We start from the raw sequence: 26805 nt of genomic DNA, 5'->3' as shown, positions 1-26805 counted from the left end.
TTTAAAATAAAGGTCGCATAAGAACTTTGACATGCTTGTTATTCTAGCTATGCAATTATTCATTGGTTACGGCGCACTCTGTATCTATGAGGCAAATCAAATGTTTTTTTTTTTTTAAGTACTGGTACGTATCGTTTGAAATCTTTTCCGGATTCCTTAAAGATAATACCCATAGATGTGTATATTTGATTTATAAGCTCAAAAATGCACTCTTTAGCAACGTATGTACTCTTTGATATGACGTCACATAGCTAATTAGTATAGCTACGAAAGTAGTTTAAAAGCTTATGGCTTGTTGATAAAGAGATTTTAATTAATACCTCAATTTTACTTCAAATATTTAAAATTGGAAATAATTCCTATTTTGACGTCTTGAATTTGCGAACTCTTTGCAGGGTCCTTGATAATAAGTCCAGGAGACTTATTATTGATCACTAATTAGTATGGTGCTGTAAAACCATGCACTACGTCCCGATTATTTCCATATCCTAGTTAAGAGGCTGTTGGAAAGACATAAGGGTATTTAACTGGGTTTGGAAGAAAATAGAGGCAGTATTTAAAATAATAAATATCCTGAGACAGAGTCTTTTCAGTCTTTATCAAACACCGACAATTTAGATGATGGCCTTCTGAAATATTTTCTAGTATCTACAAGTTCGCGACCTACTTTAATGCACCTACAAAATAGTCGAGTGGGTAAGAACAGTAGTTGCATTAAACAAGTGCACTACAGTCAAGTATGTGCATTCTTGATGACGTCAACGCGCTGCACTGAGATTGCAACGAGATTCGCTTGTTTCCTGTGAATAACTGGTGCTCTTATATGTTTAAATTGAATTTCTTTTATTGTATCTTCTAGTGAATATAAAAATGGCCAGATAGTAGGTATCCTAACTATAAGATATGGCAGTTTTTAGAAGACCCTTTTCAAAGTCTACTCTGTGGATATCGCTGAACATACCTTGTATGTAGCAAGTGGCAAATATTTTATCAGGCTTCAAAACCGTGTATCTGACTATGACCTATATATTTAGGTATTTATAGCGTTTTATTATGGTAAGCCCCGTATACTTGCACACAGAAAAATGTTATGATATGGAATTCATGACGTCAAATAGGCTCTACGTATAAATGAAAAGTTTTAAGGAAAATCCGTTAGGCTTAAACATTTTTAGGCCATGTAATTTTACCAAGTTGCGTAGCTATGACGCAGACGCTAAGTTAAATTGCGAAATAAGGAAAATCTAGCTTTTGCAACGTTGCCAAACATGTATATGTTATAAACAAATCTAGATACGTATTACGTGCCTTAATAATATTACAGGTAAAAGGTAAAACTTGTTAGTATAGTATAAGGGAAGAACCCAGCAGATAATTTTCCCTCTAACAATACTATGTTTTAGTACACGGTGAATACCTCATGGGACAACGCAATGTCGCAAGTCGGAACCAAAGACGGTCACTGATTTTGCTTCTAGCCTAAGCACGCTTAAGTGGAAGTCAGCTGGTCTTATTTGCAGAAGATCAGGTGGTTCTGAGAGCAGTCTCTTAGAATGAAGATCGCGTTTTAAACTTAGTGTAAGACGTTCTGCTGCACCGTGGACGATTTGAAGAAGGTGGGTGGCTGTGTGTGTGACGGGCTGCCAAAGACCGGGATAGTGGTATGGTTGGCGTTTATTGCGAGAACCTTACATTCAATAGCTATAGACTGTAGGCCAACGGCAATATGATGATCATGGTGATACTGAATTTAATAAGGTAAATGATACACGCTTCATTATACCTCAATGTGGTCAAAACTATAGGATATAAATATGTAATCTTATGCTATAGATTTTTGCGTCCGAAGTAATTTTTCTCCAATTTTTACTCCACATAAATTATGCACGAAGATCAAATGCATGTGCGCTTTTAGCTGAAGATGTTACATTATAATATTGTTTCTTACTAGATAATGGTTATGCAAATATTGTATGCCCCATTTAGCGCGAACATTCAAATTGTATCTATGTTGCTTTAATGATGAGAGTAGGAAGGATATGACACTGTTGTTAACAATATTCCTATTTCTACGGTCGTCTTCAGTTGATCGGCATTTTTATGTGATATTTTTTGAAAATGGAATACTTCTTATTTAGTTATACCTATGCTCGTTTTGTAAGTCGTAAGTATTCTTGACTGATACAAAACGGCCAGTCATAAATCCCTATAGGATAAATCCTTTTTTTATTCACTTCATAAGAAAAAAACACCCATAAAACCATGCCACTTTTTCTGGCTAAAATTTGACCTTTCCTATTGGGAAAACAAAATAAAAAGATTGAATCCTGAGGGAGTGTTCTGGATTCAAGAACACTCGCGGGAAAAAGCTAATACAAAACCAACCCATCTATTATTATATTTTCACACGAACATTAGCATGCGTAATCACTCCTAACAATATTGTTTGTCCGTCTTTCTCTCTAAGGAACTATTTATCAAAGATGCAGGCCAGTAATTAGTTTCTATTGTAAGATAATTTAGTTCGGAGCCTGCGCGTGACTCGATCATTGTTTTAGTGGTTTGTTTTGTGAATTTTGTGTTGCAGTTTTGTTTTTTGTTTTTGTTGTGGTAGGTTTGTTTTGGTTATAATTGATCAAAAAGTTAATACAAAAATAAACAAAAAATCCGCTTCCCCTGTATAAAAAACTCCTTTTGGATATTAAGTAAAAGTTGTTGTTTTATGAACATACTCCAATTAGTTGTAGGTCTAAACTAATGGACTGACAGTTTTGTAAAAAGCTACATTTTTATGTGATTCGTGTCGTGCATGGAAGTGGGTAAAAATACTTGACCCCTATGAATTTTGGAAATGAACCACGTTCAAAGGATAACGCTATAATTTGTATAATGAGTAAACTCAATTTTATTAAAAGTTGATCTATTTCCTAAATAAGAATTAAGAAATACTTAAAGGAAATAAAATAGACTGTTTCAATAATTGATAGTCAGTCGCAAGTCTAAAAATATACCTCTACATCAAATAAGAAAAAAATATGGAGTGCCATATGATCCCACATAAGTTGTTCGTTAAAGTCAAGTGCGGCAAACGAGTTATATGATTGATTCCAATCTATTATTGCTAGACTATCTCATTCATGATCATTGGACAACCATTGGTGAACAAAATAAACTCTATGTACGTCTTTCGTTAATTTGAGGCTGGCTATATTTTTTATGGGAAATCCGAAAGGATGACCCTTCCCGCTGTGGGTGCAGTGGGAGAGAAAGAAAGTTGTACGATCACAAAGTATGTATTCATTACATAGTATTTGCGTAAAATTTGGTCTATTCTAGAGGCAGTTTTGTTTCATTAGTATAGAGGAACTTATTTTAGTCTCCCAATTTTGAAAGCAAAATGAGAGCTGCATCTTACATCCAAATGAAACTGACAGTTTTAATTGTTTTCAAAAATAAAACACATATAAAGTTATTCATTAGACAGACACATGAAAGTAGTTTTTACAGCATCTTCCGTCTAGAATCGTACAGAAGTTGTAGCTGCTGTAATTAGTCCTAAATACTAACTTACAGTGTCATTTAATTGAGCTCATGATTAGCCAGAATGTCCAAAATTCGTGGGAAATACATTTTTAACATCACTCTTCCTTGAAATAATATATTTGCTTTGTCAAAGCCAAGGTCAATATGTTTCAAGGTCATAAAAATGCTGCTCTTTATATGTATAGTTGAACTGGTTAAAGAATCAACTGGATGTGGCCCACGATGGCATACAAGACGACGAGCGTACAATTTGCATACCGCTTCCGCTATAACAATCTGTGTGAGCTACAGATTCATTGATATAACGAACCATATCTCCCTCGAGATATTTTGGACCAATACTCAAGTGGGGACTTGAGTATTGGTCCTAGTCCGCTCGCAATTTACTTAAAAAACTGTCGATATCAGGCGATCCTAGAGGAATTCTTGAGAATTTTAAACCCATTTGAAACCGGGCCTCTGCGGGAACGTTCGAAAGAGTTACCGCGTTCCTTAGAATTGATCCTTGAAATCAATCTTTAAAACTGATTAGGAATAGGAGAGAATCTGGTAGATTGCAACAGTGAAGTTACTAAGACCGATATAAAGTTACTGCGGGATTGTTCGAAAGAGTTACCGCGGCCCAGGTACATAAAGAAGTCTAGAAAGAACATGGTGGGTGTTCCCTCACGCCATACCGCAGCGGGAGAAGTTATTTGATGATTTCCCACCACAAAATAAACTGGTCTGGCTAGCTGGTAAATGATAATCTGATGGTCAAAACTGACCTTTTTCTTCAAACTATTCAGTTTTCCTTACTGCTACCAAGAATCTTAATTCCCAATAGCATTAGAAGTCAGAAGACTATTGATTTATCGACTGTCGATGTAACTGCATCTATAAATACTTAATGGGTCTCTAATGAATGCGAGGAAGGAAAGTCGGTACAAATCAAAATTTGACACGCTGTGTCCTATGGTGCAGACTTCCTAATACCTAGGTCTTGTTATCATACGTTAATATTCAGTCTGATGTCTTTCCTGTAACGTAGTATATTCTGTGACATTGGTTTTGTTAAGGCGTTTATGATAAAGGGTATTTTAGGAGTTAGGAAGTTTTAGTATTTTAATTTGATTGCCATAACACACAGGTTAGCTTAATAGTTATAGCACAAAAACGGATTTAAGTATTTTTGAGTACATGTATGTTTCCAAACATTAAGAAGAGTATTTATTAGTGTATTGTCCTGAATTGTCCATCATTGAAAGGGTTTGTTATGTGTTTATTGAATTGGTTACATACTACTTCAGTTATGGTTGCCTTCCAGGGTTTCAATGGAACGTATCATTAGAGACAAATATTATGCAGTCTGCTTTTCTCACTCCAAATTGTAAATATGCATTTCAAACGTTTAGCAGTTCAGTCCATCTTTGAAAGCGAAACAGACATACAGCTACTTTAGCATCTATCATATTAGTAAGGTTTTACTTTGACCTTTGAACGTGACACTCAAAGAGGAAGAACTGTGCGTCTGCGCATTGATACCTATTCGATTTGAATAGTCCTTGTTTTAGGCTAGACTATGAATTAATTACTCACTAATGTAGGCAAGGAATCATTAGCAGTGAATTTGTGACGTGATATGATTTTTTAATTTATTGAGGGGATCATTTTGGTGGTTACTTTCCTTGAGACATGGACTTGACCTAGGATTGTCAAACGGTAAAACAAATAAATAAATTAATTGCAAGCGTACCATATCACCCATGTACCTCCAAATCAATATTGCTTTGTTTTTTCAAATCCACGGACCTCGATCATGATCACTTCTGTGGCTGTTATTTAGCAACGAGCTCCTCTCTTTTGAGCCCTCAATTCCCTAAATATTGGCATGACCTCGTATGACCAGACATTCAATTTAAACAATGAGATCTGAAACACTGCTCACTTAATAGAATTAAAATTAGCATACAAGTAATTTTTCGGACTTCGGACTTTTTTATATGGAACCTTAACAGATTCTCACACTTTACATACGTAGAGCAAGAATTCCCTTTCAGATTTCAGTCTATCTGCATATTTATCAAAGCAGCATTTCGTGGAAACATAACTATAGTCATGTTTCTTTTCTCATTTATTATATTCTAGTTTAACATCAAATTGTATTAAAAAATGTGAACGTCTCCAACATACAGTTTTACTAACCGCTCAAGTTAGTCCGAGATTTGCGCGGACGCACGCACGGCTCGCGTCTCGCAAAGGAAGAATCATAATGGGTAATTTGTACGCTCGTAAGGGGAAGACGGTGTGCGTTTTCGTTGGATGATACGGCACGATATTCTTGTGTTTTTTTCTGAAGACGTGTTTTTACTTTTCTTAATGTTTCAGTACCTATTTATTAATTTTATATCGTTTATGTTTTGGTAATAAATGACTAACGTACTTATCACTGCACGAATACCAACTCTTGTTTTTTTTTATTTACTGTGTGGAAATCGTATCCTGCGTGGAAAGCGCTAGGCCAATCAAACGTGTTATGATATTTTGTTTTCAGTTTGAAGGATTTTTTGAAGAAATACATATTTACTTTGTATGATATGTATTGCATGTAGCATATAAAGAGCTTCGCAGTGCCTAGGTAAACTTATTTAAATTCACTCACTCAACTCTTGATTCATTAAATTCTACGACAGATTTTCAGGACATAATCATCATCATCATCATCTTTCTGTCCTGTTCCCAAGTCATTTGGGGTCGGCGCAACATGTAGGTACATCATTATATTGATAGGCAATTCAATAGTTTTTTTATTACCAAAAATTATAACAATAGCAATGCTAACAGTTTTTAAACAACAAAAACATCAACATTCTAAACTGTATCTTCTTAAATCGGCTTCAAAATAATATTTCTTAAAAAATGTGCGGCGTGGTATCTGCGGTTTCTGAGCACCTTTACTGGCTGTTTATCTTTTTTTTAGCATAAGGCATTTTTAAGTTCCTTTTCATTTAATAAATACGTCAAATACAACACGATAATTGTACCTCCACAATATCGCAACCATTTATTAGATCTCGTATTGTACAACAATGGGAACGCACACAACGGTATCACTCACGGTCAGCAATACTTCCTCGCGTCATTGTAACCGAGTCCTCTCGGTCGCAGAAATGCTCTCAATAAGTCACACGTTACGACGTATCAGTACGAAGATAGATAGATATAAATATTACATAGAGATTTTATGTATAGGGGTAATAGCATTTAATAATTTCTCCATTCTTCACCTATACTTTATCTCATGAAGCATATTAAACATCGAATGATATGAACAGGAATAACTGGACTTAAGATTTATGTACTGTATGTCCTCTTATAGCACTGTGCCTATTAAAATAAAATATTGTATCTGCTGAAGATATCCTTAGAGTTGAACAAATTGAAGCTTAATTAGGCTCGATTCTTGGATTCTTCAAAAAACCCTGAGAAAGGGCAATATCTTTTATCTAGGTGCGGGAAGTAGTTCCCAAGGGAAAACGATGGAACTGCGGGGAATAGCTAGTAGAGAATAAAATCTTAGGGTGGTATTTCTAATTTTCAAATACACCTGAAAATGCTCTTTCACGTGGACGTTAGATAGGGACACTAGAGCCTATCTATGACTTGTTGCATACCTGAGTTTTGATACTTAGTGGACCTTATGTTAACACACAAGAAGGTAAATAATATGGAATGGTTACTTTAACCTAGGTCAAATAAGGGTTTACTTGTACATATTATTCTAATGATCCTCAGAATACCTTGCTTGCACCATAACGACATCTTCAATTGTTGAATCATGCAATGGTTTATTTCTTCCGCAAATTCTTGTCATTAGTGATATTATGTGATGTAATATACGACTGATATGTATAAGTATGCTTGCAACTGTTTTCGATACGGTGACATATTATTACCATGACAATAATACCACTCGTTTGAAGCGGCAATAACCCAATGGCTAAGATATTCGCTTCGCGATCAAGAGGTCTTGCCTTCGATCCCCACCTATTCGCTAATTACGATAACATATCTCTTATCTCTTTTTCTTTATGATCATGATATTTGAAACCGTGCCTAATTACAATTATTTTGCATTAGGCACTATTATTCTCGATCACACAGTTTTCTTTTTTGCAATCAGGGTCTGCGCTTAATTTAGAGGGGGCCTTTGTTCCTTTTGGAACCCTTTGTGTACTACTGGCACGGTAACTCTTTCGAACAATCCCGTAGCCCTATCCTATTGTGACAGCAATATTGCATTTTCTATTAAGGTTTACTAAACTCAGTAACAATGCAAAAAGTCATAAATAATGTCTAGATTGAAGTCTTCTGCAATATAGGGAAACCATTCCATTTCCTTGTATATGGATCAACATGAAATAATTACTGTTCTGAAATAATGGAGGAAATCAATAAAAGATCGATACTTAATTATTAGTGCAGTAATAGGTTTCCTATATAATCTTTTATTACATTATATTTTTCCATTATTTTATTTATATATGTCTGGTACCTACGTCAGTTATAGGTAAGTTTTATTTGTATAGACAGTTTATTAGTCATTCTTGCGAAAGTATTTTTTTTTGGGTTATCGATTAAACATTTAGGGCTAAGCTGCGTCAGTTTTTTAAAGTACTTAACTAACCTTTTTGAAATAAACAGAAACGGATTTTAAGTAATTATATTCACCACTCTAAATTATAAAGGCACAATGATGACGAGACCGCTTCATTATAACGAAGTATAATAAGTTTGATACCCTAAAAACGACTGATATGCTACACTGCTTATATTTACCTATTGCTGTATTATAAGTTGTTATATTGCTACCTGCATGTATGCCGGTCATGATATATGGACAGTTAAAGCTCAATTTAAAAACTTGTGGAGAATTACCAAGTTTTAGCATCTAACAGTTGTTACAATCAAGCCGGAAAACTATCTTTATGTAGGTATTAGCACAGCGACTCTGTAGCTATAGATTTAATAGCAATACAATATACTTTATAGCTACTGTGAATAATTAACTTTTATCTTTACGAGTAAACCAATTAATAACCAACTACGTCATCAATATAGCCGGCTTTTGACTCCATCCATCTCTCGAGCCTTTTTCCCAACTATGTTGGGGTCGGCTTCCAGTCTAACCGGATTCAGCTGAGTACCAGTGCTTTACAAGAAGCGACTGCCCATCTGACCTCCTCAACCCAGTTACCCAGGCAACCCGATACCCTTTGGTTAGACTGGCGTCAGACTTACTGGCTTTTGACTACCCGTAACGACTGCCCAGGATGTTCAATGACAGCCGGAACCTTCAGTTTATAGCTACTTTGAATAATTAACTTTTATCTTTACGAGTAAACTAATTAATAATGGAGTTAGTACCACATCAATAAAAGAGAATTTTCTTACCATAGCAACTTATTGAGTCAGCGTACATCCGCGAAAATCACGTGAATTCATTACTCTCGCTATTACGCGCTAATTATCGACTATTAGTGTTGGGCATATCGATAAACGGCATTGTTATCGATGTCGGAGGACGCACTAAGTGTTACGGTAAACTGTGGTAATGTGTTACCCAATGATAGTTCGTTTGACGTAAAGGTGTAGTCAGACAGCTGAATTTGCTGAAATGTAACAAAAAAAAATCTAACCACATGATGGGTTTGAAAATATCTAATAGAAAAAAATACATAAAAAGTTTTGTTTTTTTAAGTAAATATAGATTTCGTTACATTTACCGCATTTAAATAATTGAAATAAAAAAAAAACAGGCTAATCAGGTAGGTGACAACATCTGACATATATTTACGTGGTTTTGCTAGGATGTTATTATTTTATTTATTAACTGTTGCTAGGATGAGTCTGGTTAAGGAGTTTAAAAATACCCATTATATTTTCATTATATTTCAATCCAAAATCCCTAATGGTAGGTCTTCTACTAAAGAGATAAGGGACCATAAGAGTATTTTAATTTTACTTTTCTGTCTCCTCATTTCATGAATGTATAAGTAAACACAACATCTATGTATTTGAGTCAGCTGTTGGAGAAAACAGAAATTAGTTTACTAATTAATTTACATATTGTAAGACACGTGGTCACGTGATAGAAAATCACGTTTCTTTTGAGGAGATCTCGACAGTAAAAACTCTATAAATTAATCTTAACTATAGTCTTAACTGCCTGACAAAGGTAATTTTTAATATTCAATTGTATATTAATACTTAGAAGTTTCCTAAGTAAGGTTCCTACTGATTTATTATATTGACGTGCATTCGGGGAAACATTTACGCTAGAATACTGAAACGTCACTTCATTCAGAGTTGAACAAACATTTATACTATCATTGTGACAAAAACATAAATTAAAGCTAGGTAAACGTATTTAAACGTTGGTTGTTACGACAGAAAGACTTTTAAAGTAAAATTATCTGTCTGTTGTCTTTTCACGCCAAAACTACTCAACCAATTTAGCTTGTGAAAAGAGATTTACTACTACTAGCTACTGTTTTCACTCGAAACCGCGAGGAAACTCGCGAGACTGAAATTTAAATGATTTCCCAGGAAAACTGTAATTGGCCTTTCCCTTTATTTCTGACTACTGATCGGTTTCTGGGATTTTTCCGGCTGATGGTAACAGCCACGCCCCCAGTTACATAGGGGCTTTAAACATAACAGATTTATTGTCACTCTTCTGAAAACTGAAATGATTTTCATTATGTCATTTGATTGTAATAGACAGCTGTGTTGCTGGGAAGTTCGTTCATCATCGTTTCTTCCCATACGTAATACTAGGAAGCTGTGAAAAGCTTTTTAAAATTTTTAGACTTTATTTTATGGAATGAGTAAAAATTAGAAATTCTGACATTAATATTCTGGAAATCCTGATCCTAATAGACGTTGAATCATTTATTTCTCTTAGGCTTTAACGAGCACTTTAGTAGTAGGTTTTTTTTTGTAAAATAATATTGTAGTTGACAGTTTTTGAAATAATTTATTGTTTTATTTTCTGTAAGGGTTCAACCAATTTCCGTACAGAATTGTTGCAACAGCAAAAACACAAAAGGTTGTTATGATAAATCGTTTAGATTTTTATGATGCAATTACAGATTTAAATGAGATAAAAAATAAAAAATATCATATTAGTTATGGGTCTTTAACAACCAATCATTACAATACTATAAAAAAGTAACAAAAGTGGGAATATTAATTAATTGCATTACGTTTTACAAATCCACAATTACTTTTTGAATACCTATGTATGATAAAAACCACTGCATATTTAATTAAAGAAGGGCATTAGTAAAAAGTAAATAGGATTTCTTTTGTATGAAAAGTGGTATTTACATGTTTATAAAAATAGTATTTACCTATTACTCACTAGGTACTTGACATCGCAATTTAAGAACATAATTAATGATCTTTTACCAAGAAAACAGACAAAACAAGCGCAGCAAACAAACATTGCACAGATAAAATATTAAACGTGAACAAATCTAGCGAAAACATACTTATATATTATTATGCACTTTTTTAGCAATTCCTTTCTTTATAAAATGAGTAACTAATTAAATATAATCATAAAAACTATAATGTTACACGATAGCGTAAATAAAATTAAACCCACACAAAGTTATGAACATTAATGGCGGCGCCTCACCGACTCCTGCGCACGCCGCCTTAGTTTCAGCTTCAGAGGTGCGCAAGAGCATCTCATCTCATTAGTACTGTATACCTGGACGGGACGGACGGCCGCTAAGTAAAGGACTAACCAAAAATAACCATATTTTTCTCGAAAACTCAAAATTTAACGCATTTTGAATTCTGTGTGCGAACTGCTAAGGTGGACATTCGATCGGGATAAAAAAATATTTCGAAAATTTTTGGTTTGGTTAATTTTGGATCTTGTGGTCTTGAGTTTAGAGTGCATTTTAGTAATGCAATTTTTGGTTTAGTGGTGTGATTTTTTGGGCTGGTGGAAAAATATTTTTGAGTGATAGTCGCGTTTTTATAGTTGTTTTTAGGCTGAAGATTGATTATATTTACTGATCATACATCATCACCAATCATCCACCTCATTAGGGTAATTTTGCTTCTATTGCCGTCTCATGATAGGAAAATTTCATTATAAGTACTTCACTGGTAAAAAATTGCATGCAATCACAACATAATCATAGTTATTTGCTGAAATTCGCATGTATCATATGCCATTATGTAATATAACACATGTTTTTTCTTTGGTAAACATATTATATTTCATTACAAGAAATCCTCACGATTACAAATAAAATTGCAAGCAATAAAACTCCAAAAATGACTCAAAATTGTACTCACGGTTTATAAAAGTTGACTCACCTTACAAATCAAATAAAAATCCAATTTAAATCAACTTGAAACTCGGTAAACAATAAGTTCATCCTCACCACATTATCACTCCAAGTGCACTAACATTATAAACAAAACAAGCCGCATTACGATCACAAACTGCATCTTAAACAACATCAAAACAGTATTTTATCCAATTAAAAAATTTTTTTTTTCTTCCTTATCATCCGCCTAGTCATTTCCCTAAACAAAAATATTTTTACACCAGCCACATCGACTTAGCGTGCAAAGCTCCGAATAAAAGTGTAATAAATGTGGTGATACCAAAGTGGTGATATGAAGTGGAAAAGACAGACCCTGGTCTCCGGGGAGACTTCCGAAGATGAGATCGGACATAGCTACTTGAGCACTTTGGTAAGTTGTAGAGGATTAATGTAACCATCTTGAAAAAGGGAGAATGCGAATTTTGGCCTATGAATTTTGTTGAAAGTAGTAATTTGACCATTGAGGTTAAAAAAGACACAAACATCTGAATTGAGAACTCCTCTTTTTAAAAATACTAAATACGTAAAAAGGACAATCAGTTAGAAGGATTTGGATTCTGCGTTTCCTAAGCCAATAAATGTAGTTTTAAGTCAAAATTCACAACCCTAATACATAAGATGGTTAATCAAATCCGGTCTTTCCTAATTATCAAAATGATCTTAATTTTCTTCGATTGTTTTATTTTAATCGTGTAAAGAATTCGACCTAATGCATTCGAAATGATGATTCGATTTTAATTTGTTAAGTTATCAAGTGTACTGTAATCTGATCACGTGAAATATATTATGTCATTGAACGTAAGTTAGTAGTGTAGTCGTCATATGAAAGTCAACAAATCTAAGCTAGTAAGCTGTCCTAGCTTGAGATATCTTCAAAAACAAACGGCTTATGTTTGTGACTGACTAATGTTGCGGATTTTCGATGCAGTAAAAGATTTTTCTGAGAAAGTATACGTCACAATAGTTCCTTGACATAATTGTCTGTCCTGAAAGGTGCGTAAAAAGTGATATGTTATAATGTAATTCAAAACATTGATGGGAAAACGTCAAATGAATGAGGAGTATCGGACTCTTGCTGACTAAAACCCACCATGTTCCTTCGTAAGCCCTTTATATACCAGGGCCGCGGTAACTCGCGCGAACAATCCTGCAGCCCAGCTTTTCAGGGTTTTAAGCCCATTTTATGGAGCTCTAGCTACTTTTAGCAGATCTAGCTTTGGTCATAGTATTTGTAAAATTTAAAATATCGCTTCTAATCATAGTTATTACCTCTGCAAATACCAGAGTAGAGCAACAATTGTGTCTGAGTAGTATACGCCCGCGGGTTCGCCTACGGTCCAGACATTAGCTGGCTCACAGCTGATTCTTACTACTTACGTTTAAGGAATGCCTGATACCTACAGCACCGATTGTCATGTTTTTTACACCAAAGAAATATGTATATAGGATGAGCTGCACCATTTAACTATAACTATGTCAAAGGGTCGATTTGACCGATGAGCGGTAATTTCACGGCTGGCTATAGTTTGATAGTACACCCTTAAATTATAGATTTAATGCAAATGTTCTAACGTCCCAAAATGAAGGATAAATGTCAAGATATTATATCCTTAGCTCTTTCACTTACATATATCTTCTATAACTATCCGCTATATTTCTTGCTGTAAGATTATTTTCCTTAAGAAAGATAATAGTATTTTTATCCAATTGCGCCAAAAGGAGGGTTAATGGTTAAAAGCTCATCGAATCTCTGCATATCTGCTTAATTTACAGCCATTCTTGTTAATTAATTTTCTGTCTTCAGTTAACATCTAAACTGTAATAGATTTTCATGCTATGTCATCTACCTGTGATCAATTTCAAATCATTGCGAAACAATTATTCGTGTAGTTTTCCCCTCTATCCTAATTTTTGATATTGTTTAACTTATAACATGTAGACGTATGAAGTTCCAAAAAAAAACTAATTTAGAGAGATGACAATGTTTTTATGGGCATTGTAAATTATCACTTATAATACCACAAGAGCTTTCCCGATCCGTCGTCAAGTTTTTCAGGAAAAATCACTCGCGCTTCGCGCTCGTGATTTTTTAACCTGAAAAACTTGACTCCTTCATTTGTTTGCAACGAACCTATCGGGAAATACCCGATAATTTTGAAGCTCGTGTGGTATTCGGGGGATTATTTTTCCGTCCCAAATGTCGGCCACAACCTGTCAGTTTGACGTAGCAACGACCAGAGAAAATATTCAAAAAAAATTATCAGTACAATACCATGTAGGTTGTACCACGTGACGTCGAATGGTGCAATTCTATTGGTCGATATTTGGGTCGGAAAAATAATCAATATTATTCCGATCGCATATAAGGACTTATCAAAAAGCAATTTTCCGGCGGTTCGAAAAAAACAAGTAGGTACCTAAACAGAACTGGTTTTCAAAACATGTGATTATAGGACACTCAATAACAATTTAATCCTTAATAAATTACTTTTGATTAGTCACACTGCGATTTGTATGATTTTTTATGTTCATGTGTTTCCAAAAAAACGGTTCGGCCATATTGAAAACTCGACTTTCTTGCTTTTTGAATCCGGTATCAGAATTTTGGATTTACGGACGTTTTTTATGCGAATTTTGCAGTCTTGTTTGGTACTTAAATTAACGGGTTTTTAATGGTTTTGTGAAATCCGAAATTCTTGATTTCTACCCTTCATTGCGGTTAATCTCTGGTATAATAAAATCAATATTTATTTTATATGAAAGTTCCTCGTAACCTAAAATGAATTATATGATATAGAAATTTAAATGCTCTAGTTAGGGAACGTAAAGCTTCGTTTATTTTTGAAAATTAACAAAATTAAATGTGCATTAAAGAAGCTGATGAATAACCATGTTCACACCCCTATTCTATTTGATTCATACTTCGAGGGACACTCTTCAGGAGATCGCATTTTTTTAAATTATAATTTAACTACCATAATTAACTATAGAAATATTTTCCAATCAGTACCTTAACCCTCTCAGAAAAAGGTTTGTCAAGAGATCACCTTGATGACTTCATAACACAACTAAATTTTAAGAGATTCTTTTAAGTAAATACGATATGTTAGGGTACCCTTTTTTTGTGTATAAATAAGGATATGATGCGAAGTATTAAAACTGGTTTTTGGTTCTTTAAAAAATGGTTTGTAATGACACTTAACTGTCGTGTAATTTTTTAAGTATTCTGATAACTTTTTGCAAGCTTGGATCACACAGCAGGGTAAAAGGCTCTACGTATCATTACTATTAAAAGTACAAAGCTTAGCGTTCAAACTTATTTTTTCGATAAACCACGAAGATTAGATAACATTTATTTTAAGTTAAAATATTTTCTGTTAGCTTGTGAAATGAGAAGTAACTACGGGAAATCAATTGTAAATGACCAATGAATTATTCAATTATGCTGATCATAAAGTGATGTCTTCATAGAATGGATAAGGAAAAACTATTGAATAGGATATTATGTAGCTAGTGATGACAGAAAGTCATGTGATTGTAAATGCTATTATGAAATCCAACTACGTCATTTGTTGCTTTTGAAAATAAGAATATAAATTCATATTGCACTACTCTGGACTTGTAAGCTCAACGACAACAACATTCAATTTCAACGCAGAAGCAGTCATCATATTAGTATGACTTAAACACAAAATATATTTTTTAATCATCTATCTAGGTATTACTTAATAAATTACATATTCAAAACGCTTCTATACTATCTAAATTACTGAATAAATAATTTATACAAAACGCTTCTACTCTGTAAAAGCTCAAACCAATTATTCAAATGCGTCTGCGCACGTGATCTATGATCGAGCAGACGCTAATAGGACCGTTTTAAGTGGCAACACTAATTATTCATCGTCAGTGATTAGCGCGGGATCATAATAATAACACGCTGATTGGTATTTCGTGTCGCTCGCCAATTTGAGTGGTATGTGCGAATTTTAGGGTTGCCAACTACGAAACTTAACTTTACAGTAACGTTAGTTAGTTAACTTTACAGTATCGTTTTATATATTTTCCATTCATGTCTGTGTTCCCGCGATTTTATCCGGGTCCCGTGGGAAATACTGCCCGTACCAGGATAAAATATAGCATATGTTACTCGGGAAGAGTGTATTTGTCCAACAGTGAAAGAGTTTTTCAATTCGGTTCTGTAGTTTCGGAGCCTTTAACTTAACAAAAATGTTTCCTCTTCATGGTATAGGTATCGTAAGCTTTTCACTTTCCCCATCAATCTATCAGTTTCTTATAATCAGGTGCAAGTGTCACCCATTGTCATGATTACCTCAATAAGTTTCTAAGAACATAGCATTAAGTAGGATAATGGTCTATTTGTTTGCCAAATTACATCCAAATCCGTTTAACCGTTTTCAGAGTGATTGACGCACGAACATAATAAATATTTATGTGTGATAAAGAATGATTCACTCGGAAGTATTTCATACTTATAATAATCTAGTGTCAACCCTAATAAAAAGGTTAAGTTATATGATAACTAGGGTTTGTTATTATTATTTTAGGTAGATGTAACCACCTGCCAAAACAGGGTGTTATATCCTCCCCAGAAAATTATAGGGGGACTGCCTAGCCTACATAAGTTATTCTGATATACTAGCTATGTTACTGCCAAGTTTCATCAAAATTCGTCCAGAGTTTTAGCTTGAAAGAGTTACCAAACATACCTTAATCATGCAACCTTACCAACTTTCGCATTTTTAAAAGATTTATTTTTTTAAAGGTGCGTCAAACTTTTTAGTACCTAAAATAAACCTACTTATGTTCCTTCCCTTTGTGGTCCAGGGCCGCGGTAACTCTTACAAAAAAAATCCTCAATAATCCTTGCATATTTAACTTTATTATAATGAACTTTTATAACCCACAAACATAAATAAAAAAAGAAAACAATATTGACCAAGGCTGTCCCAAGTACTTCATATCTTAAGTTTATTCACTCTAACAATATAGTACCTACACTAGTATAAATATAAACAAACAGACTCGTGACATTATTATTAATAATAACAATAACACATAAATAATATCATATGACCGTTATCTGTAGCGAAAGTGATAATTACAAATCAAAGTGCAAGTTAGTTATTGGTTTGCTATATGAACCGTGGTATGTCTAAAGGGCGTATTACACTTGACTAAATTCAGTCATCTAAATGATTCAGTCACTAAATTCAGACAAATGTAATCGCATTTAGGAAAGTAGTTTTCATTAAATCATTTAGAAACCTAATTAGACAATCCTAATTAGACGACTGAATTTAGTCAAGTGTAATAAGCCCTTAAGAGGGTTCTAAGTCACGTGCAAGACGTACATTTTAAGTTATCTTCAATCGAAAAGAAAACCAATTAATTGCTTAAATCTTGGTTTTATTTTTGCTAAGATGACTTAAGACAGAGAAATATGGAAGAAGAAGAGATGTTGCGCCGACCCCTAATTGAGGATAAGGGCAAGAGGATGATGAATTAAATCTGGTTTTGAATACAAATATGAAATATTTGTTTGTATTTTATCCAACTGTCAAAACCATTCGTTACGATGATTACCTACATACATGTATATAATGGAATTGAAAGTGGTTTAATTGAATTTTAATTTGTTGTCTCACCTTAAGCTTTCCCATTTATTTGATGTTCAGTATAGTTGCCAAAATTAACAGTTGGTTCAGGTTCATCTCTTCCAAAAACTGCCTTCTAGGAACACTAAAACATTAGGCAAAGTTTACATAATATTTAGTTTATAACTCTTATAAGCACAAATAAATATGTAGATATTACCAGACAAGTACCTAATAAAAAGAAAATCTACTTATATGAAACGGTAATGAAACCATTAAGTAACCAATAAAACAATCACATAATGATCTATTTACGTTAACACGTGCAGTTTCCTACAAGCCACACTAGAAGGAACGATCTTGATCTAAATAGCTAACAAATGAGCCGATGAGTTAATGGAGGCTGCTTATGTAAAACTTGTCGGAAGTCGTGACTTAGCTTGTATAGAGAAATCATGCTTCGTTGTCTAGCAAGGAGATATGAGACAAAGAGGGAAAATTGTACGTCTGTCTGTCTGTTTCGAAAGTCCGTTAAAAATATGTCTTCTAGAACAGATTCTTTTTTTCAAAATTGGACTCGGATCCTTAATCATCCGGAACCTAAAAGTGTAGTTGAATATATAATTAAGCCACCCTTTTGTTAAATGTTGACGTATATTATGAACTACCAGATTAATCGACAAGAACTGTACGATTCAGAATTCACATCGTAACCTACATATACATTTTTTATTATTCTCTCCACAAACCTTATTCAAACTTGCTGTCTTTGAAATTAACTTTCATAAATGTTAACCTCACCAAATTTTATGTAAATGGCTCATAACCCTTTTGCTTCGTTCTTGAAATGTTACCGATGATATCTCTTGTAAGGCATGATTCTGGGTCGATTCGACCCACGCGTGTCATTATTGCACATTATGCGAAATTTATTGATAAGGATACCTTCATTGTTATACATTTTAAGGGCATTTGGAAAGGACATTTATCCTTTAAAAAAGATCTTATACCAAAACATTTTTTTTTAAAGATGGTTGGACATAGTTTTCTATGTGAAATAGATCGGAACTAGCAAAGGCCTTTGTGGGGGGCATGTGAAGCCGGCGTCTCCCAATGCTACCCAGTATCCAGTATCCACTTGAGCTTTACGCTTAGATGATGAAACCTATAGCTTACTCGATAAGAAGATCAGGGAACAAGAACTAGTTCCTCTAGAATACAGGAATAGCGGGAAACAGCTACTTAACAAATAAACTTTATCAGGGTTCCACAAATGCTGAAAAACCTCGCAGCGTGCCCTTATGATGACTCAGACAATAAGGACTTCCTTAAGGAATACGGAACCCATTTACCTAGTTAAGATTGTCTAAACAGGATAGCTGGTCGGTAATCCTTTGCGGCAGCGAGTTCTAGCACGCGATCTTCTAAGGTTAATGTCATTGCTGTAGGTACTGTCAAGTTAATCATTTCATTCTATGGTTGATGAATAGCTGTGGTTAATGATAATGAAGTGGTCGATATATTTTTTTTCTTATTCATTTGTTTAAAAGCTAATGAGTTGAATTTATTGCTACTCGTCATGAAAACTGTTAATTCGGAAGCTGAGCAAAATTTATTTTTTCAGCATCTACCTGTCACTTCGCTATCTAATTAGGAAAGTCAAAATAATGTAAAGTGTCATTGCATTCCTGCTTCTTGAAAGAAATGTCCTCCACATCCGGATTAAAACTTACCCGTATTCAACAACCTTTTCCATTTAATTTTTTATCTCGATAAACTCCGCTGATTAAGCATGAAAGCGTGATACTTAATTGAATAAGCTTATGAATATGACATTATGTAAATTAGGACTAACGCGAAGACTAGAAGACATTAAAACCTGATCCTAACAACACAAAGAAGGACTCCTTTAACCACGACATCCCGAAACTCCACACCTTATCCCTTTGTAACGAAACACGATGAACCAAGATACCATTCTTGGCCAGTTCACGCGAGCCAATTGGCGTAAATTGTGAAATTTACTCCATCAGACAGTATTTCCTTCCTCCCACGGTCCAGCAATTGTGTAATAGCTGAGAATTAGTCCAGGTGTTGCGTTTAATAGTTTGCAACTTGATTCCCAGGATGTGGTGTCCGGTAGACCTGGGTAAGTGTGAAGCTAGGTGAAGAAGCCTTTGTTGTGTGCTCTAATTTTATCTTAACGTTTCATCATTCTTCTGCCTTCATCCCTATTTTTGTAGGGCTCACCATCTTCTCAAAACCATATGCTGTTTCTTTGGTCACCCCTTTCTTTTATCTAAGGTATCTGCTTCCACACTGTTGGTTCACTTAAGTGTATACCTATTCATAGCAAAGTTGCCACGGACAAAGCATCCAACCAAAATCCCTCCGCCCCTCGTATTTTAAAAAAAGGAAAATTTTAATAGAGACCTATTGTTTCTAGTAATTGAAAGCGATGTATATCTAGCTAGCACTTTAATTTCTTACAAAATTGATACTGGACTAGAAGTTTTAGCAAGTTGATGACTTAGGTCCAGTCCGGTAATGTTGACAATCGTGGCTAATGTAATCATGTCAGTTAAATTAAGCTGTTCATTGTAACACTGTGGGAACTAGGTACTTGGTTAAATTGTGAGAATACTCATTCCTCCCTATTTTTGTATGAAAACTAGACTTACGTATCTTTGGCTAGATTCTCATGTAACCACAAGATGCCTTAGCGTTTCCATTTCACGTCTTCCATCTTGTTCTTCAGTTTCATGGCGTTAATTCATCCATTCATCCATCAGCTCTTGTTTCCTGTTATTGCTTGCGGAATTTCAATTCCCAGAAACATTACTTTTGCTTTCGACGCTGACGATTGAGCTGGCTGGTCAAAAAAAAGTAATCAACTTTTTGTCATTCAAAATATACGTAAGAAAAACAGTATTAGGTCCATTATTGTGTAACTATTATAAATATAGACTTTCAAGGATAATATTAGCCATTCTTTTTGTCGTCAACTTTAACTAGATATAATGCGAACAGTAAATTGTTTAGCATAACCGCAGAAATCAATACTTTAGAAATATAGAAATAAATATAGGTATTAATAGATTTTTCTCGGCTTGATAACCGCGACACGCGTAATGTGGGAGCAAATAGATATAGCCTGAGATTCCTCTTAACTATACTCCTCTAAGTTATAGCATTTTCTTTAAACATTTTTTAATATGGGCTGCAAGTTTTCTGGCTAGATTTTAATCAACCTAATCTTTAACTGGTCAGGTATTTAAATTCAACTCATTAAGCTTCCCTATACTAGTACAAGTTTGCGTAAATAGGGCTGATGATGATGCTATCCAAAGCTACTTTATACCCTTCCACTAAAAAGTATCCTATATTTCTAGATAGCCGAATCAAAGATTCAATGGAAGACAGAGAAATATGCTATCAAGATATCAACCATCCCTAGTTTATTACTATGAGCCTATAGCAATCCTTATAAATATATGATGTAATGTACTGCATCTTAATAACTACGGGGATCTACCATATCGTATATCAGTCAGCTTTAATTTCTTAATTACTTCTAATATTAAACTGCTAGGTAATGCTTCCTTATCTGATTTCAAATAACGGAAAACATATATTTTCTTGAGCTATTTGCAGATTTTCTCAGTAAGATTATGCTGTCACTGCACCTATAATTATTTACTTACGAATGCGTTAAAATTGCGACGATATGAATCACTTTAGTTGGTTCTTAATTATGTAAAAATACCTTACCATGTTACAGGTTACCTTAGCAGGTTCTTAATTATTTATAAAATATGTTATCGCGGTTTCGTCCACTTCCTGGGAGTACCAATTTTCGCAACTAAATAAAATATAGCTTAAGTTCTTTCTCAGGCTCTATCGGAAAACCTTTAATTTCCATCGGTTGAATATTTTTGACGTGAAAGCCCAACAGAGTGACAAAGTTGCTTTTGCACTTTTAATATAAGGACGGACAGTACTTGGCTAGTTTAAGTGTTGACAAAATGTGAAGATATTACCTACTGTTACTGTTACAGCCTTTTTATCGTCACACTGCTGGCCCTGTGGCCAGCCTCCTCTCACATGGAGAAGGATATTAAGACATTACATATCAAATTAATTATGACTTTATTTTAATGAAGTTTCTGACCTATTTTACATAATTGAAGCAATACAACTTAATCACACATCATTATTTTCTGGATGGTCTAAACATGAACACCATCATCTGGTCATCAGTTCTAGTAGCGTCAACATTACAATAATTACTTAAAACATTTTAATCCTAATGTACTCACTAACGTAAATAACTCTGCCATTTGCCGTCTGAATATTCAGTCATGTGATAGATTTTCATAATATTCACATAAAACCCTCGTTTTTAAACAGATTATTTACGTAACTCACGTATGTGTATCCGTTTGTATAATTGCAACTAAGTATTATCTAGATTGTAAGGTGATGAGGATACATCTTGGTTTGCACGAGGATCGTGGTTTTGTGTGTAAGGACTAACTAGGCTAGTCTACTTCATCGTCTGTCTAGCCTTTTTCCAAATAAGTTGGGGTCGGCTTCCAGTCTGACTGGATCGAGCTGTCTACCAGTGTTTCATGATAAAATAATAATATTTAGTAGCAAGTAAAATATGGATCAGCACTTGAAATTGAAGAACGTAAATTGATATACGTTCGTACGTTGAAGTCGGCTTGCAGTCGTTCCTAAATGCAGCAGATTACCCGTCTTTTGCATGGAGCTGTTGCTTATCCGACCTCCTCAACCTAGTAACCTGGTCAATCCAATATACCTTTTTAAGACTGGTGCTCCTACCCCATTACTTTCAAGTGGCAGATGAATCTATAATATCATTCGCCATCTTTCAAGCTATGTCTTCTTTCACATAGCCCCTTATTTTTAAGACATCGAATTAGTCCTATACCCATCCACATAAATTATATCCTCGTTTGCAACAATCCTAATGCTAAGCTCGTGACTTCAGACTTATCCGTGTCCGTTCAGACGTAAGACCGGTTGCATAAGTCTGCTGTTGTGCGAACATGTGTGAGATTTCATTAGCCGATACTGATCTTGATCATGGTGTTTATTTATGGTCATTAGGTTATTTACTTTGCTTTAGTTATGATATTTTAATTGTATAACTGTAGCTGTCATTTGAACACCGTTGGCAATCGTTACGGGTAGTCTGAAGCCAGTAAGTCTGACAGGCAGTCTAACCAAGGGATATTGGGTTGCCCCGGTAACTGGGTTAAGGAGGTTAGATAGCTAGTCGCTCCTTGTAAAACACTGGTACTCAGCAGCATCCCGTTAGACTGGAAGGGTACTCCAAAATAGTTGCGAAAAGTTGCTCTTTCAAATGCACTTACGAGTTTGAAATATATTTTACAAATAATCGTAAGTAGTGTAGGTAAATAAATAGTTGCCAAGGATCATGAGCTTATTTAAAAACAAAAACTTGCCATAAATTATCAATTTGATCCAAATATAGTTTTATTACAAATCCAGGGTTTTTTTACCAGTATTATGTTCTGGTCAGGGTTGCGTGCTCTCGGGCTTTTCACTCGGGGTCATTGACACCGGCTCGTGACGTCACTTGCGCGGGCGCAGTTGCAGTTTTCTTCTTATAACCTTGGTGCAACAAGTTTAGCTACTTGTTATGCAATGCAGAGCTTATTCATGAATTTATAGTATGCTTTTTTATTGTTGCTATTTATTATTTTTTTGAGTTGTTGGAGTTTTGTGTTCTGATTTATGTAAGGTAAAAGAAATATGTATAAGTAAAATATACTGTGGCTATGAAAAAGTTGTATTGTTTTATTTTTTGCTTATAAAACCTACAGCCTATAGCTTTTGTCCAGCAACAAACTCCCCATGAAACACACAAGATGCACGATTTTTGAATAAATGATTTGTTTGGTTCAAAGTGATTGCAAACAATTGGAATTTTGCTTTTCTAATTATATGTACCAGAGATGGATAATAAATATCTTACTATGATAATTTATCGGTAATTGGATATTAATAGACCGATCTCAAACTTTTTTAAAGAGAAATTGACGAAATATTTCTAGGATTCGACAGAATAGAATAATAACTAAAGATTTTTTTTTTTTTTCGTTCATGCATAAGATTAATTATAAAAGAGGATAAACAATTTTCCTACACACAATCCCTGACATAAATTCTTGAGCATACACTACCGTGCAATAAAAAGGTAACAGCAACTGTTTACAGTAGATTTTCATGCAGTAAGTGTACGGAAGGATAAACGGCTTAAGATAAATATTGCTTGCGTAGAAAATCACGTGAACCAAGGCTCTCGTTATGGTAAAGTTTGCACAGATTAAGATTATCGAGCGTACTGATTTTCACATATTTGTTGTGGAGATAACGATGTAGGTGTATGGCGTATCTTTAAGGCTATTGTTAGAAGAAGGAAGTTGTTTTATTCTAGGTAATTGTGAAAGCCATATAATGTGGAATATCAAGTCATCGTAATTATGGCCAAAATGCTCATGTAGGATAAGTAAAACGACGAGGTTTTTATCGACAACTTCGGATAACCAACAACTCCTTAGTTGATAAAGACTATTTTGGGAACTCATTATTCAAGATTCAAAAAGTACATATTTATAGATGAATCTCAGAAAATCATCAAGTTATTCCTAGCAAATTGTCAAAGAATTCCATCATCAGAAAATACCTCACAGCTCCAGGAATTCCATACAAACCTACGTAAAAACATATGCATTTACACAGAGACTATAAATAGTGCATCCCACGCATCTTGACCACTAATTACCTACGGTTTTAATTTGTAGTAACACGTAACGGGTATTATTAGGATTCGTTCAGTTCGCTCCCGTCCTCTTTGCACTAGATTTCTCTTGATTACTTCAGATTTTGTATTGCGTCGCACGTTATTGGAAACAGCAATTCTTACAGATTCGCTCGTCCAAATTGACTTCATGATATTTAGTCACTCCAGCGCGTGCAAGCTGTCTAATGGTAGACATTTAAAGGAATCTGTGATAGTAACTTAGCTTGGATGTGGGTTAGCGAAGACCATGTCTTGGTTTTAGTCTGGCTTCCCTATGCTTATCTATGTTTCGAATTTCATCAAAATGGACTGAATAGTGAACGATACTTTATAATTTTTAAGTGATCTAGACTGATGTGATAATTCTGCGGCTCCAAAGCACTTTCTCAAAATATGTTTTCTCTCCTATAATTTTGCAACAGAGGTGAGTCGCGATTTTTCCATAAGCCGTAGCCAAATGTTAACAAAAACCGGCTCAATAAAAGATGCGTACCCCCAAAATCACCGATTGCATAAACAGTAAATAAACATGGATATATAATACCTATATGCAGTATCATCTTTCCACATATGGTCAAACAGGTTCAAGACTGCCTCCGTGTCACGACGGCCCGACCCTTAAGGTGGTGGACCCAACCTGCAAGAAAACGAGTTTTCGCTCCGAAAAAATGTTCGATAATTTAATTTTTGGGTTTATCGTCTTCGGGTCGTATACCGTCCTTTTTGGGGTCAGCTTTTTGAGTTTTGAAGTTCTTATGTCTTTCTGGATTGTTCGAAAGTCAAACCACGTTATTGCATATCGTGCCTTGTTAGAAACGTTTTTGCAAAGAACAGGGATACCTAATAGTAAGTCACATGTATTTGCTAAATCAAAGACAGAGAGGTATCTGTGGAGATCTAAGGGGGAGGCCTATGTTCAGCAGTGGACGTCCTATGGCTGAGATGATGATGATGATGATGATGATGATGAAAGACAGAGGATTCAGAAATTCTACAAAATTGTTTCAAAAGACATTAAATGTGATTAGAAGTTCTAAGCTTCCCAATATCTCGTCATATAACAAATATTTTATGTAATAATTTACAGCAGCTACATAATCCATGGCCCATTTTCAGAGGAGTATCGTCCAATGCCATTGCTGCTCGCTAAATATGCCACTTACGGCTCTTTCACACGGCAGTCCAGTTTTTTGCAGGATACCGTTTTTTGCAGGATCCCGTTTGATCGCAAAAGATATTAAGACGGAAACAGCATTTTGCAGGATCCTGCATGCGGTTTGCTCGTGTGAACACTAGCATATAATATCTTTTGCGATCAAACGGGATCCTGCAAAAAACGGTATCCTGCAAAAAACTGGACTGCCGTGTGAAAGGGCCGTTAGCGGTTTGAAACGGCCGAACTACTAGGTCGTTTTGGATAAACCTTTATTACATAGACAATATTTCCTGTAAACTTGATTCTTTCCTTGTTTGTATGAAATTCAATTGAAAGGTGTCTCTTTACCAGTAAGAAAGAATATGGTCTTAACCCTTTGTCTTCCATCCATCTCCTTTTCAGAGAGATTGTATTTGCACTCAACCTTATTATAATCTTAGCTACAACCAGTTTAGCAATTGAAACTATTCCGCTCTATATATTTGAATCATCATCATTCCGCTTTATATTTGAATCATCCTTTGCATTTCTCAATTTCAATGTAAATAATACTTACCTTTTCAAATCTGGATCACAGGTTCAGAGAAGCTTGTTCTATTTCTTTTTTTAGAATGTTAATTCAATTAGCTGCTCATCCATATCTACTTACCGAAAATCAAACACTTCCTATAAACAAAAAAACCAGTGGCGTTCCACTTAGCGCCTTGAGATGTCTCAAAGATAACTTTTGTAAAACTTATCATTTACATATGTTATTGTCATGTCGCCTTGTAATTGATCAATATATTAGTAGGACACGGAAAATACGTGATTTTGGAACTAGATAAATAAGGTTGTTTGATAACTACCTGGTTTTTGGGAGATAAGCAATTGTATTTGTTTTGATTTGTGAGTTATCTGAGGATTAATGTTATGAATGTGAGTCAGGCGCGGATTTTGTGTTACTCAAGTTAAGGAATTTTACCGAATTATGAATGTAGACTTTGCACTGTCTGTCTGTCATACTGAAATTGAAAATTTTGATGAAGTAAAACTAGTAGATTGTAATATCCCTGACTGGGAATAGTTGAGAGTCATTTTATCTGCTACATGAAGCCTGTATGATTCAAGAAAATTTGCAACAAGCGAGCTTGTGACTGTCTCAAATATGTACTTTATAGCCAATCTCTTGCTATTTATTACTTCGCCCTTCAAAAGGTTTAGGCCAAGATTAACAGTCCACAAATTCCTTAGTACGAA

General features: G+C 34.6%; 1 protein-coding gene across 3 annotated transcripts in view; it reads left to right on the top strand.

The window, feature by feature from the left end:
- LOC110379028 (chloride channel protein 2) overlaps nt 1-26805 on the top strand; it is a 66981-nt gene that overhangs the window by 17579 nt on the left and 22597 nt on the right. Inside the window, exons 1-2 of one of the 3 annotated variants that reach the window (XM_064041676.1) lie at nt 11219-11326; nt 12161-12306. The exons of 1 other annotated variant lie outside the window; for it this stretch is intronic. In XM_064041676.1, the coding sequence (XP_063897746.1) occupies nt 12229-12306 (78 nt within the window). In that variant the 5' untranslated portion in view covers nt 11219-11326; nt 12161-12228. Of the gene's footprint in view, nt 1-11218; nt 11454-12160; nt 12307-26805 lie in introns of those variants that run through there. One more of the 3 variants, XM_064041675.1, reaches the window with a different exon arrangement.

This window comes from Helicoverpa armigera, chromosome 26 (assembly GCF_030705265.1).
Source record: "Helicoverpa armigera isolate CAAS_96S chromosome 26, ASM3070526v1, whole genome shotgun sequence".
In the NCBI taxonomy this organism is placed as follows: domain Eukaryota; kingdom Metazoa; phylum Arthropoda; class Insecta; order Lepidoptera; family Noctuidae; genus Helicoverpa; species Helicoverpa armigera.
Note: the sequence above shows the minus strand (reverse complement) of the source record. Positions and strands in the feature narration are given on the sequence as shown.